General features: G+C 42.4%; 1 protein-coding gene across 3 annotated transcripts in view; it reads right to left on the reverse strand.

Moving 5' to 3' along the window:
- Positions 1 to 11,461: 11,461 nt before the first annotated feature.
- The window catches only part of ROR1 (receptor tyrosine kinase like orphan receptor 1), a 457,745-nt gene continuing 446,942 nt past the window's right edge, over positions 11,462 to 22,264 (reverse strand). For all 3 annotated transcript variants that reach the window (XM_043876205.1, XM_043876206.1, XM_043876207.1), the window contains one exon: positions 11,462 to 15,310. In XM_043876205.1, the coding sequence (XP_043732140.1) occupies positions 13,883 to 15,310 (1,428 nt within the window). In that variant the 3' untranslated portion in view covers positions 11,462 to 13,882. The remainder of the gene's footprint in view (positions 15,311 to 22,264) is intronic.

Below are 22,264 nucleotides of genomic sequence, written 5' to 3' on the forward strand. Positions count from 1 at the left end.
AACATTAGCATATGGCTTTAGACAATGTTAGGGGATAACATGGGTATGGCACCCTGAAAAATGAAGTGAACCATGCCTCATGCACAAGTTTTCATAATTCTAGGTGAGCAAGGCAACTGAGAGCCTATTTTATTAAACATTTGCAGAGTTACTGAGGCCATCTCCAGCTTTAACAATCAAGAATTACCCCCCTCCCTTTTAAAAAACAATTCTTTCCCTAAGGAGTGGAACAGATGTTTTCATTTTACTTAAACTAAAAGACTGTTTTCCTCATCCACCAGGAATATGTACCAGTACAAAGTGTTAACCTCATTTGGATTTGAACCCCCATCCTCAAGAGCAAAAGAAGGCTGAGGATAGCCAAATGTCAGCTCAGCTGTGAGAAGTGTTTTAAATCATATTTTGACGTACGTTACACTGTTAACTAGAAAATGAAGTGCAGCACACATGCTTCTAGTAACTCTGGTTTCAAATCATATGATCCCTTCTTTGTCTTAAAGACCTTTTGATGTGCGTTCCCAATATTGAGTTTCTCTGCTTTTAATAATCTTATATTCCTTCCTCAATATAAATGTCATGAAAAATACTGAATGCTAATCTTCAAAGATCAAACAGGAAGAAAGAGGTAGGCAGCATAGCTCAGTGACTTGAATTCCTGAAATTTCTCATTTAAACATTTTTGTTTTAGCTTATAAAAGCCTAGGCTCAAAGAAATGCTTGGTTTTCCTTTGTAAAGTTGAAGTTGCAGGCACTCTCAAATTTCAGAATTCTCTTAACTGTAAAATAATTAGGTCTCTCCTTGTCAAGGACCTGAGATGCAGGGATCTATTGATCTCTATATATGTGTCTACCTAATGGAAGGGGACTCAGAATCAATACATGCTGACCCTTAATGTCATCTTCTTTGCTTTGGCTAGGGTGACTGGAAGTCCAGCTTTGCCTGGGTCTGGGGGAATTCCTGGGAAAAAGGACTTTCAAATAGCCAAAACTGGCATAATCACTGGTAAGCTGGCACCATTGTTCATTCTAGCTTGGGTGTCAAGAACCTTTACAGGATGGGAGTTGTATAGACTGTTCTTTTTTGGAGGTTGGTGTTTAAAGGTTGGTGTCAGTTTGTTTTTCATGCAGGCTGGTGCCCAAACCTTGTAATCAAAGTTCTGAAACATTTTAACCGACCAGGATCTTACAGAGCCTTCCCTGGACAGGCCTCCCTCCATATCCTCTGTTTTGGTGGTGGTTTAGTCGCTAAGTCCTGTCCGACTCTTTGTGAGCCCATGGACTGTAGACTGCCCACCTCCTCTGTCCATGGGATTCTCCAGGCAAGAATACTGTAGTGGGTTGCCATTTCCTTCTCCAATATCCTCTGTTTTGGCTCCTCCCAGAAGCACCTAGATGATAGTATTTGATGCAAATTTCCTGAGTTGTTTTGCAGATATGAACACCCCACCCCCCACCCCAAAGGAGAAACTACTTGATGCCTATAAGCTCATATCCCCAGGCCTCCTGGAGTTAATCAGGATGAAGTTAACCCCTATGACCCCACCCTGTTGCCTCACCATCAGCCAATCAGAGAGCTGTGCACAAACTGATCACTATCCTGCGACACCCTCCTCCCACCTGCCCTTTAAAAATGCTTTGTTGAAACCCTTTGGAGAGCTCGAGGCTTTTCAGGGCCTGAGCCAGTTTGTCTCTCTGCATGGCCTTGCAATAAACCTTTCTCTGCTCCAAACACCGATGTTTCAGTTTGTTTGGTCTCTTGTGTGTAGTTGGGTGCAGGAACTTGCGTTAACAGCATAATCCCCAGAATCACATTAGGAGAGGATTTTAGGGTTGCCTATGATGGGGCATCCCTGGTGGCTTACCAGTAAAGAATCTGCCTGCTGGTGCAGGAGACGCAGGAGATGCTGGTTTGATCTCTGGGTTGGGAAGATCCTCTGGGGAAGGAAATGGCAACCCACTCCAGTCTTCTTGCCTGGGAAATCCCTTGGACAGAGGAGCCTGGTGGGTACAATCCATGGGGTTGCAAAGAGTCAGACACAACTTAGCGACTAAACAACAACAATGATGATGAAGGAATGCAATGTCTGCCTGGGTACCTTACTTGCACTGAAGTGTTTTAAGAGAATTATGTCTCCTTTGTTCCCAATATGGGAATACCAATCACTGAGAGATAATGCAGTATATATATATATACTTATTTTATATATATATATATATATATACTTATATATATTTTATATATATACACTTATTATAAGTATACTTATAATAAGTATATATATAAACTTATAAGTATATATAATAAACTTAGATATTACTTTATAATATCTAAGTGTGACTATGACTATTATGTGTGAGTGTGTTTGTAAGGGGAGGGTACTGGTTAAAGTATACAATTATTCAGGTTTCTTTCACGTATATATCTACAAAGAGGGATGAAGCATTTAATATACCTTCACATAGTCTCTCAGTCGCCCCCAGGGGAGTTCCAGAATTTCAACATGGGAGGACCTTTGAGGTGGCAATTGGTTTGGAGGGGGTGTAAGGGATGACATATGGTTTAGGGATGGCTTAGGGATGTCTCCTGAAGCTGTTTTTACTTAGTGTGTGTTTATTAGGGATGGTTTGAAGGGAGATGATGAAACTTATTGACAGGTTAAACCTACCCCCACTTCATTGGCACCAGCACAGAGTGTTCTACATTATGGCATGTGCATGAATAATTAAGTAGGATATTTGTGCTCTAAATATTTTGCCACATTAGAAAATAATCTATTCCTTTATGAAAATTGTTTAACACACATTGAATAGTGATAGCAACGTTGTCACTTTGAGCACTTCCTATGTGCCAGATACTTCTCAAGTGTGTATATGTTCTCATTAAATGCTTATATCAACTCTGAAAGACAGATATTAGAGGAAAAATATAAAATTTTATGATGTGTGTGCTTAGCCGCACAGTTGTGTCCGGCCCTTTGTGACCCCATGGACTATAGCCTGCCAGATTCCTCTGTCCATGGGGATTCTCCAGGCAAAAATACTGGATTGAGTTGCCATGCCCGCCTCCAGGGGATTTTTCCAAACCAGGGATCAAACCCAGGTCTCCCACAGCTGATTCTTTACCATCGGAGGCACCAGGGAAGCCCAAGAATACTGGAGTGGTATCCTATCCCTTCTCCAGAGAACCTTCCCAACTCAGGAATCAAACCAGGGTCTGCTGCATTGCAGATGGATTCTTTACCATCTGAGCCACCAGGGAAGCCATAGACTATGCTTTTGAGAACTCTTGTGTCAGGTGCTCTTCTCTGCAACTCATGTTCCTCACCTTCAATTCTGTGAGGTGGATACTTTCTCAGATGAAGAAACAGCAGTTCAGTAACTTGTATAAACTCATATGATTACCAAAGGGTGAAGGGGAGGTTTAAGCCCAGGGGGTCTGACATCAGAACCTTTCATCTTAACCTCTATGCTACAGTTACACCATTTTGTGGATAAGGAAGCAGAGAGTGCCTTACTTATAAGGTCTTTTGGCTCAATGTGGGAGTAGTTGAAATGTACATGTGCCTACTCCATTCTCTTCATCCAGGGTCCATGAAGCGGGGGTGGGTGGACATACAGTGTTGGATTCTATGTCTGAGGAATGAATTTATAGATTGTAAGGTCACTTTTATGGCACATTCAGGGGTGGTCTTGAGAATTTAGGAATTTTAGAATCTCCCCAGACAATTGTCATAATGACAGGGTTTGGCAGCTATTACTCTATTGGGCTGGCTAATGTTTCATTCCTGGTGCTATCTTTGGCTGATGAGTAGGTTATTTAGGGCAGTATGTCGAACCCCAGGGATTCCCTGGTGGCACAGACGGTAAAGCGTCTGCCTGCAATGTGGGAGACCTGGGTTCAATCCCCGGGTCGGGAAGATCCCCTGGAGAAGGAAATGGCAATCCACTCCAGTACTCTTGCCTAGAAAATTCCATGGATGGAGGAGCCTGGTGGGCCACAGTTCATAGGGTCACAAAAGAGTCGGACACGACTGAGCGACTTCACTTTCACGTCGAACCTAAGGCTAAATCTGAGCTCAGCTGGGAAGAGCACCAATTAGTGATTAGCTGCAAACACAGGAGACTAGTGCCCTGGGTTTGCAATACTGACTCTGTGCCCTCAGGGCTTCCACGGGTTGGGCTGGTATTGGTGTTCGTAACTAGGATTCGCCCCCTTCCCTGGAAGAAGATTCTTCATCCCTGCCCTTGACTATGATGATGTGGCTAGCCATGACTCTCAGTAGGTCAGGATTCATCATCCATGTCCTCTGATCAGGTTTGGGCTCAGAGTTGGTGTTGACCAAGAGGACGTGAGATGGGCAGATGACATACAGCATGTCTGAGCGCAAGTTTTCTGAGGGATTGTGTTTCAGTTCTGCCCCCTTGCTCTTTTCCCTGTGCCATGACAACAACACACAGTACACTGTTCTAATCCCACATCACAGCACACAGCCTAAATCTACATCATAATCACAGGACACAACCTTTACAGTACACTGTTCTAAATCTACATCACAGGACACAGACTAGATCTTAACCATTTGGCTGCCACAGCCAACACCGTGTGCCCTAGGACTGGGAAACTGCTCCGGTTTGCCATAAACAAGGCTGCGTTTGACACTGGTGTCAACCAGGGCCATTACTCTGTACATTAGCCAGTGATCAGTGAACTGCAAGTTCTACATGGGGCCTCCAGTTTCTGCTTGGGCTCTTTGGGTGGGCACCTTGGCCAGAGCTCTATTCAAAGCTGGAAAAGGGCATCTGAAAGAACATCCTTGGATGCCATAAAATCTAGTTGAATCGCCCCCATCTCTTGCTGTGGACCCTTCTCACACTTGACTAACCGCTGCTCTGGTCTCAGTTGCCTCCATAGCTCTAGGAGCAGACCATTGGGCTATTTACCAATTTTATTTCTGGCAGTTCCTGCTGCCAGCAAATTGGGCCACCTTTGCATTCGTGTAGTCCAGAGGGGGTCTTCCCCAGCTTGGCCTCCCTACAGGGTCTTCACACTCCTAATACCTTTGGCCTGCTACCGCCCCTCTATTTCTCCCAAGCTAGCCACCATTGAGGTTACTTCATAGATGGGGTGCCCCAATAGGGTGCAAGAATAGCAGTCAAGGATCCAAAAGTGGTGGATGAGGCATTGTTCAAAATGGCATCTTGCATGCCACCAGTAAAGTGCTTGTCATCTGGGTCTCAGATATTTGGGTTAAACATTGACTGTTTCACACCCAGTTCTCTCACAACGTGGGTCAACTTGGCATAGGTATACCATTTACTCACAGTATCCGGGAGCTCTCCCACGTTTACCCACAGGGTGCAGATGGCAACATTAATCCATTCCATCAAGGTGTGTGTTTGGTTAAGGACCCCCTGAATGAGTTGCCTAGTGTTCCGCAAACTTTGTCTTAATGAGGGGTGAGGGGTTAAAGATGCCAACCATGCTATGCTGTCCCCGAGCAAATGATACCCTCCACCCCTGTGTCCCAGAGTCTCAAAAGCCATGCTGCCAAGGGTTCCCCTTTCTTTTGCCAAAATTGCTTACCCAAGTCTACCAATTCCGCCTGAGTACATGGTCGATATGTCATGAACTTAGTCACTTTGGGGGCCCCTTGAGGATGTCCCTTAGGGTCCTGGACAGCTCATGTTTCACTTTCTGCTGTACAATGGGCCTCACTAACAAGCGAGGACCCATGGTCTCATGATGTTTGTTGTCACCAACCCTCATTACCTCTTAGTTCAAGGTGCTGGGTTCCTCAAGGCCAGGCATCTCTTGCTTCAGCGTGCTCAGATGCTGCTCTATCTCTTCCTCTGTCTCTGAAACTCATGCACTTGTGCAGCATGATGGAGAGCACGATCCACATTAGTCTTCAAGGCAATCTAGGAAACCCGCCCCACAGCGCCTGCAGCAGTACATGCCGCTTTGGTTGGCAAAGAGAACTCAGCACCTGTAATGCCTCTTTAATACTATCCGGTGACCCATCCACCGCCTCCCAGTCTTCCACTGGGACCCATGCCGAGACGACCATGGCCACCAACTAAAACATGCTATCTGGTGGCCCACTGGCCTCCTCCTTCCATTGAAGCCTCAGGTTCCCCTACCTACTGGGTATCCTGCCGACTACACCAATTGTCTCACTTTTCACACTGGCTTGCTGAACCCAGGGTGGGCAAGGCGTGAGTGGGGAAGCTGGGAGAAAACTCCAGGAGCCCTCAGAACTGCAGAGATATTTATTTTCTAATGGCGGTGGAGAGGCAAAAGGGGTTTCTCAGGTGGGGCTTGAATACAGTTTACAGAACAAAAGAGGCACATGGCCAAGTGGGTACATCATGACGCTCATGCACAGTGCTGTAAGTGATCTCAGCTGTTACATAATGATATATTTGCAAAACGTGGGATGAGAGAGCCTAACCATCGCCACCTTGGCTAATTTGCTCTTTCCCTACAGGGAGTTTCAGTTTCAGTTCCTTTCAAGTGATTTTAAGGGACAGTGACCCAAAAGAAACCTTTCAGGTAATTGTGTTAGAATGGACCCCAGTGATAACTAGAGCTATCATCCTAATACCCAAGGACTACAACGGCTTAGGAGGATTTGTCATAGAATGGAGCCTGATCTCCACTTATTTCTGATACAAGTTTCATGTGTCTCTAGGGCTAGGGAGAGCTTGAGCATTAATCTATGGCTTTGTGCTGTCAGTTCTGTTGTTTCATGTGTGTATTTGAATTTACATTTACTAACACAGGTCCATGAAGATTGTTTAGAACCACTTTGCTTCAAATTTAATATCCCCCTCAATTATCTTTATTTCATCATGTTGACCTCTTAAAATATCAACCTTCTAAAAAGTATAAGTACATAATATGCATGCATGCTAAGTCACTTCAGTCTTGTCCAACTCTTTGTGACCCTATGGACTGTAGCCTGCCAGGCTCCTCTGTCCATGGGATTCTCCAGGCATGAATACTGGAGTGGGTTGCCATTTCCTTCTCCAGGTGATGTTCCTGAGCCTGGGATCAAACCCGCATCTCTTATGTCTCCTGCATTGGCAGGTGGATTCTTTACCACTAACGCCACCTGGGAAGCCCTGTAAGTATACAATGCCCTATCCAATCTTAATGAGGGGCCTTTCTCCTAATTGAACCATTCTTGGATAAAAATAACAAATAACCTGGTCACTTGGGTAAGGATCAGCATGATGTTAGGCCTGGTTAGTGAATGTCATAGTCCTTGTGTGAATAAGCAATTCATGGTGCCTAAGATTCGCTGTATATTGTCACCCTGCTTATTTAACTTATATGCAGAGTACATCATGAGAAATGCTGGGCTGGAAGAAGCAAAAGTTGGAATCAAGATTTCTGGGAGAAATATCAATAACCTCAGATATGCAGATGACACCACCCTTATGGCAGAAAATGAAGAGGAACTGTAGAGCCTCTTGATGAAAGTGAAAGAGGAGAGTTAAAAAGTTGGCTTAAAGCTCAACATTCAGAAAACTAAGATCATGGCATCTGGTCCCATCACTTCATGGGAAATAGATGGGGAAACAGTGGAAACAGTGGCTGACTTTATTTTTCGGGGCTCCCAAATTACTGCAGATGGTGATTGTAGCCATGAAATTAAAAGATGCTTAGTCCTTGGAAGGAAAGTTATGACCAACCTAGACAGCATATTAAAAAGCAGAGACATTACTTTGCCAACAAAGGTCCGTCTAGTCAAGGCTATGGTTTTTCCAGGAGTCATGTATGGATGTGAGAGTTGGGCTGTGAAGAAAACTAAAGAAGAAAGAAGCACTAAAAAAGTGATGCTTTTGAACTGTGGTGTTGGAGAAGACTCTTGAGAGTCCCTTGGACTGCAAGGAGATCCAACCAGTCCATCCTAAAGGAGAGCAGTCCTGGGTGTTCATTGGAAGGACTGATGCTGAGGCTGAAACTGCAATACTTTGGCCACCTGATGCGAAGAGTTGACTCATTGGAAAAGACCCTGATGCTGGGAGGGATTGGGGGCAGGAGGAGAAGGGCACAGCAGAGGATGAGATGGCTGGATGGCATCACTGACTTGACGGACATGAGTTTGAGTAAACTCCGGGAGTTGGTGATGGACAGGAAGGCCTGGTGTGCTGGGATTCATGGGGTTGCAGAGTCGGACACGACTGAGCAACTGAACTGAACTGAAGATTCAACTTCAGTTGAATGATTCACAGTCATAAATGTGTCAAATGACCTTCTATGTTTTTAAGCCTTCCCAGTCTAATTTCTCAGAGGATTACATTGACCTTGGTGCTTTGATGGTTTGTAAGGCTTTTCTTCCTCTGCGTTAACAGGGTCTTAATACTCTTGACACTTATGGTAACAAATTTTGGGTGCAGTCATCTTTTTTTTTTTTTTTTTTGTGATTGACTTCACACTGGTGGCCCCGGCCCATCTTCCCGGGATGCTCTTCCATTCTCTCGCCCGTCTGGAACAGCTTTCTCTCAGGTAAGAGCAGACGCGGAAGCTACCCTGAGCTTGGCGGAGCACCCTTCCAAGCCCTGACCTGAGCGGGCAGTTTTGTTTTGAAAAGGAGTGGGTTCGGTGTCGTTCGTGATTTGGGAAGGTAACTAGTTCCAGGTACAAACTCCCGGATAACAGCAGGTATGCTGCTGCTGCTGCTAAGTCACGTCAGTCGTGTCCGACTCTGTGTGACCCCATAGACGGCAGCCCACCATGCTCCCCCGTCCCTGGGATTCTCCAGGCAAGAATACTGGAGTAGGTTGCCATTTCCTTCTCCAATGCATGAAAGTGAAAAATGAAAGTGAAGTCGCTCAGTCGTGTCCGACTCTTAGCGACCCCATGGACTGCAGCCTATTGGGCTCCTCTGTCCTTGGGATTTTCCAGGCAAGAGTACTGGAGTGGGGTGCCATTGCCTTCTCCGGGTGCAGTCATCTTTTGACTGCAAAATTTTCCTCTTATCTGTGTGCTCCCTTGCTCCTTCTGCTCCTCTTCTATAGCATTTCCTCCTTGGTGTTTGAACTACTGGTTGAAAAAGATGCTGTATAAATTAAGAAGAGTCTGAGAGTCAGCGCTTGAACCTCCCTTGGCTCCCCTTCTCGGTCCTCCCCCAGAGTTCTTAGGCTCTAAAGGCAGTGGGGAGCACAGTGGCACAGAAGAGTGCATAGGCCAGCCAGTGGGGACTGATAGACTGTAGCTGGCAAAGGAACAAGGCATAAACAGGCTCAGGTGACGGCATCCAGCCAACTGGGTCAGGTTGTCACAGGAAGCTCAGGGGTGATGGGGAGCCTCTGTAGTTGCTTCCGCTTGATGCTTACTGGGATCTGGGCCTTCCATCCTTGCAAGAAAGGCCAGCCTAACCTTGACCTCAAGTTGCAAAACAGAGGACAGTTACTTTAGTTGTGTTAGCCATCAATACAAGGAGCCAAAAAAAGGTACACTAAGAGACCAACTCTTTTGAGCCTGTTCACCATCCAACACTGTGGGCTTGAGTGAACTAGACAAGGAGTATATTTTTGGAAAAATCTAGGTACTGTCACTTCTTCATTCAAGTGAACAACTACAGAAAAATATAACCAATTGTCAAATGCTTAATCCAAACATTTTTAGCTTTGAATTTTATGTTGATGCCTTGTAATTTTATTATTTTTTAAATTATAGTTGCTTTACAATGTTGTGTTAGTTTCTGCTGTATATCAAAGTGAGCCAGTCACATGTATACATATTATCTGCTCTTTTTGGGATTTCCTTCCCGTTTAGGGCAGCACAGAACATTGAGTAGAGTTCCCTGTGCTATACAGTAGGTTCTCATTAGTTATCTATTTTATACAGTGTATATATATCAATCCCAAGCTCCCATTTTTTCCCATCCCTCTTTTCCCCCTTTGCTTTGCAAATAAGTTCATCTATACCATTTTCCTAGATTCCCACATGTAGGCATTAATATACAACATTTGGTTTTCTCTTTTGAATTTTTGTTGAAGCGAAACTTGACTTCCTTTAAGGGGACTAAAGCCTTTGAAATGTTATTAAATGTTTATACGCACATTACTGAGGATGTAATGAGCATCCTCCCACCTTCCACCCCTAGACTTCTAGGCAGGTTCTGTAATTCTCAATCTTTAGACAATAGAAGGGCTTGTTAAAGCACAAATTGCTGGAGCATGCCCCAGAATTTCTGATTCATTACTTTGAAGTGGGGCCTGTCAATGTGCATTTCTAACAAGTTCCAAATCTGCTGGTCTGAGGACACTTTGAGAACCTCTGTGTTAGGTAACCATTTTTGAAGGTGTGTAGATAACAGAGCTCATCTTTAATTAGTACTGAAAGGTTTGCAGGAGGCATTATCTGAGGTAGTGCTGTGAGCCTGCAGATGTTGATGATTAGGGCTTTAAGGGTAAGGCCCCCATCTCAGAGTTGAAGGAATTGGGAATGGTGGGAGGGGAAGAGCCTGGAGACATAAGAAGGAAAAGGGAGTGAAGGGCAGACTGAGGAATTCAACTGAGAGGGAAAAACCCAACCTGACACCGATCTCACTGCCATGTGAAGTGACTGCTTTATTGAGTTTGATCGCTGAGGTGGTGACAAGAGCTGTACCTAAAACATATGGATAAGGCCCTGAAGGTTTTATTGTATCCCCTTCTGTATTAAATAGCAGAAATGGACAAGTTCTTTGAACTTTCATAATGATACTCATTTTCTTTGACAGTGTGTATTAATCGCCAGATGGGGAGTTCTTTCTTTTGGGCAAATAAGGTCATAAAGATAAGCTGTGACAATGAAATGGCCACATTTCTTTTATTTTATCAATATGGTTGGAGTCTAAGTTGAACACAATAAGATGTACACAGCTTATTCAGAGTTCTAAGATGAGTTTTGATGTCTCAGTTCATATGGAAACATCAAGGCAGAAAAAGATTCAACCTTAAAACCCAATTTTGACAATCCATTTAATTGTCAAGTAATTACTCAATATATTATTTTGATTTTAAAAATTTAAATCTTGCCATCTATAGGTGAGTGATATATGGTGATAAAAATCACTGGAATTCTTCCTTCCACTTGTGGTCACTAGCCAAAAATGTTCAAGTCTATTATAAAAGCTTACTCAAAAAAGCATTTCAATGAAATAGCAGTAAATAGAAATTATGATTCTTCTTTCTATGAAATGTCAAACATTAGGAGAAATAATATTAAAATTCCCAAATACCTCCATGATAGCAATATTCAGGAAATATTTTATGGTAAACATTTTTAATAAACAGCAGCATAAAATAATCAGTGTTTAATATCTCTGGTGTGTGAAATACAAATGCATATATCCTCAATATAAAATAGGCTTCTTGTCATTACAATTTCATGCTTGTCTATTTGAAATGCCCATAATAACAAATCAAACATTAAGTAATACAGTGATTAAATGCATGCAGTGAAAATAAGGAAAGATAGGGCAAGATATCTGAATAGTGCCATTATATATTCAAAAAAAAACTATATCGAGTTAAAAACGAAGGAAACAAGGAAACAGACCAGATATAAAAATGCAGAGATATATTTCATTTCTGTGATACAAACCATAAACATCGTTTTGTGCAAAAAAGGGAAAAGATCTGAAAATAAAGTCATCTTACAAAATGTTGTCCACAAAGCAAAAGATATTTTTCAGTCTATGAAAAAATACTATTTTAATACAAAAGGGACTGTGTTATGCAGTATCACAGTGCTTTATAAAATACATTGTTACAAGTGGTTTTGAAATTTAGTTTGTTCACCTTAATGACTTCAGTAATTATAAAATGTTTAAAATAAATGTTATAGTTCTTTATAAAAAACTAACTTGAATTTATTTTTTATCCATAGTAATGTTTTTCCAGAGTAGATATTTTACTGGCTCATGGAATGCTAATTTCCCTTTAAGGGACTCCTAGAAAAACTCAGATTCACTGAAATTGTGTTTCCTTAAAATAATAAATATTCTTGGAAAACAATTGATTGTCGTATGATATACAAAATTGTGGTTGAATCTTCATCATTAAACAGTTGCATAGCAACAAAAGGATACAAATATTCGCCTTTACCTAAAGTTAAAAAATTAACTGCTGAATCCGCTTATTTATGCCGTAAAATTGTATTAATTTATTTCCAAATAAATCTGAATATAGCCAATTTTTAATGCTCATAATACCTATAGGTCCATGTTTTCTTGTCTGAAGATTCATTGCTTGGGAAAATTGCCACACATTTTTGTAAACATATTTCTTTGCTTTCTCATCTTAACTGAATTTGTTTTTTTACAAAACTGAAATGTCAATGTGCTTCTAATTATCTTACATTCTCTTTATCAAATATTATTGCCAGGAATTATTTTATATCCTGTAAGTCTCTTTATAAGTCTCTTCAGCTGTAAAATTTTAAAAAAAATGAGACTTTGAGACATTGTTCTTAGAATAAAGGAGTTTTTTTTGGTTTAACAAGAGAAACATCAATCATAATATTCCTTTTTATATAGAACTTGAAACCCATAAGAACTCTAAGTTTGGCAAAAGATGTCTAGCAGGTAAGGCATGAGATGCACATTTGATACCTTCCTCTAACTAAGGCAAAAATGATCATTTTGCTTCTATTTACCAGCTTAAAAAATTCAGTTCATGGTAAATGTTTGAAGTGAGAACTCAGTACTTGGTTTTCAAAGATATGTAATATTTTGCAGATAGAATTCATAGTCTTTGGATTCCAACTAACTCTATGGATAAACTGTCATATAACTCTTGATGCTGGAATAAAATCTGTGAACATTTCCAGATAACAAAATAAAGTGTGAGAAACTTTAAATTAACTAGATATTGATAACAGTTTCCTCCTTCCCCAGAGTCCACTGATGGTGTGTACTCCCATACCTTGGGCAACTCATATGCAGGAGGAGGCAAGCACAGATGAGCTGATCTGTAGCCACACCGCTATTCTTCAACATTACTGGTCCAGGGACGCTTCTGTGAGGCTGTCCCCATGGGAACCCTGTTCCCTTCCCACGGATGCTGATCTAGGCCAAGAGGCCGCTTTTCGGACTCTGCTGCCTTTGGTGCCTCATTTCTAATGCAACACAGAGAACTATCAATCCACAATCAACTTCAGCATCCATATCTAGCCTTCTTATGATCTGATGCCCTAGTTATTTCAAGGGCTTGTGTAAACTGTGGAAAAGGCCTTCATGATCAACATAGGAGATTCAGAGAGAAGTGTACTCTGCACCTTCTCCAAGAAGCCCCACTGTATAGAAGGCTTCAGAATCTTACACTTGTCTTAGAAACTTACACTTGTTTTATGGCTCGTTTCCATTTGGGATTTTAAATTTGGCCTAAAGTTTCCTCATTGATTCTGAACATCACTTCCATACAAACATGCATAGAATCTAAACTGAATCAATGTAATTCCTGAACATCTGTCCTGAAGAAAAGACAGCAGGTAGACAAATGCTATGGTATATACATTTTGGAGAGAGAACAGTCATGGTGACCAAAGGTGAATACATAAAGCACCATTTGACTTTCCTTTTTGGTTTGATACTTAATCATAAGGTCCTTTTCCTCTTCACTGGTTTACAGTGCTCAGTACTTGAAACCAGATGTCCCAATCCCAGTGTCAGGGCATACACCCTGATGGGAGTGTTGATCCCACAACGTTTCTTTTCTGGCTGGTGTCTGCCCTGGTTGGTAAGACACAGTTAAACTTCACAGAAGATACTTGTTGCAGTGTCTGCTAAATGAGAACCTTACTTTAATAAAAATATTTGAATATAAATCTTTTCTACGACTTTCTAGTTTCTCCTGTATACCACATTTACAAAAGTCGTGCATTTTACAGTTCTGCAGAAATCATAGATTCGGTGTGTCCATGAATGTTGGAGTCTCCTAGCAAAGACGGTTGCTTTGAGTCCATTTTGTAGGGTTTTTGAGATTTGTTGCCAAAAACGGTGATACCCATCCCACTGGGATGATTTGGAATCGACATGTGTGGTAGTAAGGGAATATTTGCTTCCTGATTGGATCCTGATGAAGGCAAGCTGGTCACATGACCAGTACTAGTCGACCCACTAGCACTGCTGGGGGACCGACTCTTGGGAGGCGGGCAGTGCTGAATCACTCTGGGAGGACCTGTTGGCTGATAGTGGGCAGCTGGAAATGCAGCATATCCAGGAGGTATTGGGTATCCATTGATGGGGATGAATCGCTGGTTCTGAGGTATTGGTGGGCTGATGAAACCAGCAATCTGGCCCTGTGGTGTAATACCCTGGCTCGGGAACATATAATTGGGATATCTGGGATTGCTGAGATTACTCACTGGGCTGGCACTAAGGGAGGTTGTCTGAGTGGTGGCATTTCCGCCGGAAGGAGTAGTAGAGCTGGTATGACTTGAGAGTCCCTCCCAGGACCGAAGTCGGACATGAATATCTTTAAATCTTGGTCTCCTGGAAGGAATCTCATTCCAACACTCTGTCATGAGGCTGTACATCCTGGGTGGGCAGTCTTCAGAGCATGGCAACAGCTGTCGTTTTCTCACCATTTCGATCACTTCCTGATTACTAAATCCATAATATGGCTGGAGTCCAAAACTGAAAATCTCCCATAAGACAACTCCAAAAGACCAGATATCTGAATCAGAAGAGAATTTGCCATACATGATGGCTTCAGGGGGCATCCAGCGAATGGGCAGCAAAGACTTACTCTGCACCCTGTAGTAATCAGCAGAATATATTTCTCTGGAAAGCCCAAGGTCTGAAATCTTCACATGAAGTTGCTCTCCAATTAAAATATTGCGAGCTGCAAGATCCTTATGAACAAAGAAGTGACTAGACAGGTATTCCATGCCAGCTGCAATCTGAATTGCAATATGTAGAAAATCTCCGTGATCCAGGCTGGATTTTACAGTCCCATCTTCATCACTGCTACAGCCAACATCTGAATGTGGGGACCGCATGATAAGGAACTCATGGAGATCTCCCTGATTCATATACTCAAAAAGCATACACACAGGTTGTTCCTGAGTGACAGCTCCCAGAAGGCAGACAATGTTGGGGTGGTGTAGTTCTGCCATCAGGGAGGCTTCCTGTTGAAATTCTGTCCATTGCTGGGGGTTGTTATAGTCCTTCAAGGTCTTTATAGCAACTAACTGAGCATGGTCCATGCCTGGGAGATAGAGATGGCCCTTATAGATCTTTCCAAAGGCACATTCACCCAACTCTTCCATAAAACGTACAGCAGAAAGAGGCAGCTCTTTAGCCTTGCTCTGTATGGAAAAGAAAAAAAAATGTTGTTTAAAACATTTCCTAAGGCAAGATATCCTGGCATCTGAAAGCAGGGATAGGGTATGTCGAGGAAGGTTCTATACATCAAATTAAATACAACGTTGTACATCTAGAAGTCTTTAAAATTGTTGGCTGCAACTTAGCCATAAGCAAATTTCTGTCCATCACTCACCTATCCCTCTATCCACACCCTCTGCTCCTACAATGCTTTACTGCTATTGCCTAGAATCTTTCTACTTAAAGTGTGGTCTTGGGAAGAGCAATATCAGCACCACTTGAAGCTCATGATAAATGCAGACTCTTGGGCCCACCTTAGACCTACAGAATCAGGATGTGCATTTGACAAGACCCCAGGTGATTTCGGTGAACACTGGAGTGTGAGAAGCAGTGCTGCAGAGGATACAGCCTTCATCTTTAGCCTGGCACTTAAGAGTATCTGTGATTTGCTCTTACCCTTGCTACCCCTCTACATGATGGCATCATTTAGCTGAATAGGTTTCCTTATCATCCACATGCAAACACCATGCATGTTCTTGCCGTACACGTTTGTTCTTCCAATGTTGTCCTATTTTTAAGGTGCATATTGAGCTAAAAGCCAGAAAAACCAAAATAAAAGACTGTTCTGAGGTGCCCTTAGTAGAGATGGGAGGTTTGGAGGTGGCTCCTCTCTACTTTTCGAATCCTTGCTCTGAAACTCTCCCTGACCACTCTGGTCTTTGCCTCTTCTAGAATCCCTCTGGCTTTACAGCCTGAATGTCGCTACGTGCAGGACACAGTGAGGTAAATGGTCACTTGCATGACCTCTGCAGACTGATACTTCAAGTTGAAATTCTGCCCTCTATATTCACCAGTTGTGTGACCCTGGGTACAATATTGAACCACTCTGTGCCTCAATTCTCTCATCTATAAAATGGGATGATAATCATTGTACTTATCTTGTAGGGTTTTTGCAAATTTGCATGATGTCTGGCACATGGTAAGGTCTATTTAACTTTTAGCAATTATTATCTCACTGTTGCTGTTCTTTTTATGAAAGAACAACAACATTTGTCCATTTTATATTTTGTCCTTTCAATTAGAATTCAATTTTTTGAAGGGAGCCATTGCCTTCAAACCAACTGATTATCTCTACAGCTTTGCAAGTGAATTATTTACTGCTGCTGCTGCTAAGTTGCTTCAGTCGTGTCAGACTCTGTGCGACCCCATAGATGGCAGCCCACCAGGCTCCCCCGTCCTGGGATTCTCCAGGCAAGAGTGGGTTGCCATTTCCTTCTCCAATGCATGAAAGTGAAAAGGGAAAGTGAAGTCGCTCAGTCGTGTCTGACTCTTAGTGACCCGATGGACTGTAGCCTACCAGGCTCCTCTGTCCATGGTATTTTCCAGGCAAGAGTACTGGAGTGGGTTGCCATTGCCTTCTCCAGAATTATTTGCTGATTGACCTGTCATGTGTTTTTACTATTTTTGAAACTCACCTTCAATCTATCCTGAAGTTTAACCTAATTTGTTAGGGAAAAAGTCATAAAAGCAATGCATTTGTACATAAACTGGTTTTTAAAATAATCCCTTTAAATGGAATTTAAATCCTTATTTTTTAGAAAAAGTACTGCTGTGAGTATCCCAATTGAAGTTGACAATTTTGCAAATATATATGGAATCCTGAGTTCTGTGCACACAGTTTTAACAGTTTGGAAAATTAAGTAAAAAATTTCTCCAATTCAAACTCTGCTGATCTAGAATTCATGATGATTAGCTCTGTTCTAGGCTGCTATTTTCCAGGGCAAAATGCCCATTAACCTAATGATAAGTGTAAATAAACTTGCAGCAAGATACCCACTAAAGTGAACTTTTCAGAACTGAGGGTTTCCCTCAGAACTTTTCCTAATGATTTAAAAGAATCCAATTTAAGTGAAAGTCCCTTGAATGGCACGGAAGGTATTACTTTTGATCTAAACAGGATCCCCATGCTTTTGGTGTTAGAGAAAGGTAAGGGGTTGAGTACTAAAGTACTTTTGAGGGAAAGTGGGATGAGGAACTAAATTCAAGGAATAGAGACTGATCTAAGCTTCCCAGGTGGTGCTAGTAGTAAAAACCTGCCTGCCAATGCAGGAGACATAGATGCAGGTTCGATCCTCGGGCTGGGAAGATCCCCTGAAGGAGGGCAGAGCAACCCACTCAAGTATTCTTGACCGTAGAATCCCATGGACAGAGGAGCCTGATGATCACAAAGAGAGACATGACTGAAGCGACCTAGCATGCACACACTCAATGAGGATTTAGGACTCCCCCACATCCCTCACTGAAGCTAACCCATAGGCAGTGTGGGATAATTCAAACCATATGACCTTTGGACTAATCAACACGAATCTGAATTTGCATTTTGGACCTGCTGCTTTTCATTAACAATAGTTAATATTTATATAGTATTTACTATGTGCCAGACACTGTTCTAAGCACTTGACAAATATCCTGGTGGCTCAGAGGGTAAAGAAAACACCTGTCATGCAGGAGATGTGTAGGGTTCCATCCCTGCATTGGGAAGATCCCCTGGAGAAGGGAATGGCTACCCACTCCAATATTCTTGCCTGGAGAATCCCATGGACAGAGGAGCCTGGTGGTCTATGGTCCATGGGGTTGCAAAGAGTTGGACACAACTGAGCAACTAACATTACTACAACAACCCTGTGGGATAAGTCCTATATTATAGGTGACTGAACTTGGGTGATTTCTTAACTTCTCTAAACCTCTAGTTCCATATCTGTAAGATAATATAATATCTAGCTTCCATAATTACAGTAGGGATTAAATGCAACAATGTATGAAAGTAATTTCCATGTAATAAGTGGTCTTTAAATCAATTTTATTATCCATATTAGGGAAGTAATCCAAAAAGTGGAGTCAATGCAAATTATTTAGATCCATTTACAGTCTTAAATAGGGCTTCCCTGGTAACTCAGTTGGTAAAGAATCTGCCTGCAATGCAGGAGACCCCGGTTTGATTCCTGGGTCAGGAAGATCCCCTCAAGAAGGGATAGGCTACCCACTCTAGTGTTGTTGGGCTTTCCTGGTGGCTCAGATGGTACAGAGTCTGCCTGCAATGTGGGAGACATGAGTTCAGTCCCTGGGTTGGGAAGATCCCCTGGAGAAGGGCATGGCAACCCACTCCAGTATTCTTGCCTGGAGAATCTCCATGGACAGAGGAGCCTGGCGGGCCACTGTCCATGAAGTTGCAAAGAGTCGGACATGACTGAGTGACTAAGCATAGCACAGTCCAGCCTTAAATAGCTCTAGATAGCCAACTCTGTTTTTTTTAAAAAAAAAAAGAATGTTTAAGTTTCTTGTTAATCTTTCTCTGTTCTCCTGTAGTTTTTGGTTTTTAAATAAATTCTTTAAAAGTTACAGAGAGTCTGTCTTGGAACTTGCGGGTGGATAAGAATTTGAGTGTCCTGTGGCTTGTTCCTCTGAGGATTCTGGAAGATGCTGATGGAGGCGGAGGGAGCAAAAAAACCCATGGGGAAGAGTAGATGGTGGCAGATGGGAAAGGAAGCAAGCAGGCCAAACTTGTGTGGATGGGAAGAGAAGAAGAGGTGGACAGGACTTTGGCGCCCGCCTGACACATGGCCCCTGGGGCTTCATGGCTAAGGAGGCCGGCTGCATTCCCCTACACTGAGGTAAGCAAATTAGTTCTCTGGTATTCATCTATGGAAGAAGAACTCTTACTCTTGCCATTTTATAGACAGAGAAAGAGGCTTAGAAAAGTATCAAGAATTTTTAAGAGAGCCAAAACTGCTGTCCTTGCGTGTATAAGGCCTTCTGTTTGAAACCAGAGAAGCCCGCCGGCCAACAATCCCAGTTGGACACAGCACGTCTCTGTCAGCTCAGCCTGGGGCCTGACACCTTGCAGGGCTGTGAGGTCAGCTTTCGGTGTGTGGTCACTCTGTGGAATGATAATTGCTCTTCTTTCTCCCTGTTCAGACACATGAAAAAAGTACGTTTTGACTCCAAGTGTGCCTTGTCATAGCTTACAGGTACCCAGTGGGCCAGAGGCATATAGTCCCAACCCTTCTCCAGCCGACAGAAGGAAGGAATAGTTCACAGGAGACAGTCATAACCAAATTTGGGGATTTGCTTTGGAAGGAAGCATGCAAAGTAACTAAAATGACCAATTTCACAAAACCTTTTCTTGGAACACCTGTGCAGCAGCCGGCATAGAAATACCCAGGAAAAAAAAAAAACCCACCAAAACCAAAAAACTGCTCAGAGCTTGGTTTCAGGGGAACAATTTACACAGTGATTTGCATTTTTTAAATGCTCAAGTTATTTGGTACAAATGAGTTTTAACTATAGACTCATTTTCAAATTTTACATAAATCCTGAACTAGTTAAAAAATCATAAAAATCCTTAAAGAAGCAGTCAGTAGACTGTATGGTGACGGCAGGAAATTAGCTGTATTGTTGAGGAACAGATGGTTTACATTACACAAACCCTTTAGGCTAAACTTGTTTAGGTCTGGCATATTGTAAATTATATTTTAGTAATGAAAGTGAAATGACCTCTGCTTGACCTCAAGTGGGGTTTGTCTGTTTGAACCAATGTAGTGGAAAACTATGAAAGAAAATGAAGTCATAAAGTTTTGGCAGTTCAATTTTGGCTCATTTCAAGTTAAAGGGTTATAAATCTGTTTAGTTTTTGTTTGACAAGTATTTGTCATACAGGGATGTACAAAATGTAAAGAAGTGTAAAATACACATGAGGCACGATGCCAAAGTAAACCAAGTACAAAGGAAAGCTGGAATGAATAGGGTCCTGGGCTCCTATCTCTTTATCACTCCCTCCATTAGTTGAATGACAAGATGGGCTCCGTTTATTATATGCTGCAAGGCAATTAAGTACCTTAAAACTGAAACAGGCTTTCAGTTTAAATGTTAACATTTTTACTTCTCAAAGTAAACACACATCTGCCTCAGTGTGGTTTAAAAAATTATATAATTTTGGCCGGGGAGAAAAATCAGAGTTGATGTGGAAGTTGATACATTATTCTAAAATCTGATTGTATTTCTTCCCCTTGAAATTTCTGAAGAGCAACTGTCTTCAGGCTTCAGTGAGCTCTGACCAGAAAGAAAATGAAGAGAGAACATTTTTAGATGGTGAGTTGTTAGGTGTGAGCCCATATGAGTAGTGTAGTCCTGTCTAAACAGCTGCGACAGAGGCCAGGCTTCTTTCACCTGAATGATGAATACTAAGTGAGGACATGTGCCCCTTTTACATCCATTAACTTGAGGTATGAAAGCAATGAACCATGGGTAGAGTTTTTTAACAAAATTGCAATTATGTAGATGGAAGATGGATAAGAGCGACAGACTCAGCGACTTTATCTCTCTCCACCTTTGGGAAGTTACACCTTAGGTGATAATATACCTCTGGGTGACACAGCTTGCGACTAACCTGCCATTTCCTGCTCACTTTTCCTAAATGATTACCACAGGAAATGAGGTGAGGATTTTGTGATGGCCGTCAACGCTGGCGTGCAGCACAGATCCCGCTCTGTGACTTTTCACCTCTAACCTGAACGGGGCATGATTGATGGCTTTACTTTGCGTCCAGAGTGACCTAGACACGCAGACAGAAAGCAGAGCCACAGGAAGGCGGTGTGAACCAGAAGCCAGGGTGGGACTCCGGGACAGGAAGGTGGCCCCAGCAGCAGGTGCTGGGAAAGGACTGACGTTCATGTTCTTGCCATGGGCAAACCTCCTCCTGTAGTCCTTGAATCCCCTCTCCTGGCTCCTTTCCCAATCCTCATGCCCCACCACTGCTGCCCTTTCACAAGTATCTTTCACTAGACACAGGTGCCGATTCTAGCTGGATGCAAGTATCTGCAGGAGAGGGGTAGGTCCCACAAGCGGCATTTGTCCCCAGCTCTATTAGAGGAATAATGAAGCAGATCGTGGCCCTATTGAAAGTGCAGGGGGAAGGGGGTGGTATTTGGGATAATAGGAGGATATGACCAGGTTTGCTTCTCTTTGGAGGCACAGTCTTCTCTGAGAACTATATTCCTTGCGGACTTACTTACTGACCAGCAGAGTCTACACCAGAGCAGGCACTGGAATCCCCCAGAGGGCTTGTTATGACACAGATTGCTAGGCCTCACTCCTAGAGTTTCTAATTCTGTAAGTCAGATTCTGAAGTTCTGACAGGTTCCCAGGTGATGAGGATGCTCTGGGACTGGAATAAAGAGAGAACCACTGGAATAAATGGAATATGACTTTCAAAAGAAAGGAAAGAAAATATGCCTTCCTGGATCAGACAGTTAACAACTGTCTGGTCCCTGCTCCTGGCATGATGAATGACTACAGTCTCTCTGCAGAACCTATTTGAGCAATTCTGACTAATAGAGACAGAGACTGTAACACTCCGCTTTGGGAAGATGCTTTGGAAATGCCAGCAGAGAAAAATGTAAGAGCCATCAACTAGTGTTTTACTGGGTTACATTCTGCATGGCTCCTGTCTTAGAGAGATTCGGATTTTGAAATAGACATCACTTTATAGCTTGGGCCATGTCATCAGTTTATTCTATTTTCATGTGCAACCAATCGTATATGATGAATTTTCATAGCTGGTTACCTCAGTCAGTCAGCTGATACTATATACTATACTATATACCAACGAGTGTACACAGGGAATGGTATATGAGAAACCATTTAAGAATCACAAGGAGAAGGGACACAGCTCCTATTGTAGATGTTTGTAATCTGAGCTACCATGTACTGAATACTTGCCATGTGCCAGATGCTGAGATCATAATAATGGCTGCAAGTTGGGGCAAGGGGTGGAGTGTTTATGTGTCAGGCTATAAGTACTTTATACATAGGTATTCCTTTCATATCACAATAACCCTATGAAATTGGTCCCTATGACTATTATCCCCGTTTCACAGATG

The sequence above is a fragment of the Cervus elaphus genome, chromosome 20 (genome assembly GCF_910594005.1).
Source record: "Cervus elaphus chromosome 20, mCerEla1.1, whole genome shotgun sequence".
In the NCBI taxonomy this organism is placed as follows: Eukaryota; Metazoa; Chordata; class Mammalia; order Artiodactyla; family Cervidae; genus Cervus; species Cervus elaphus.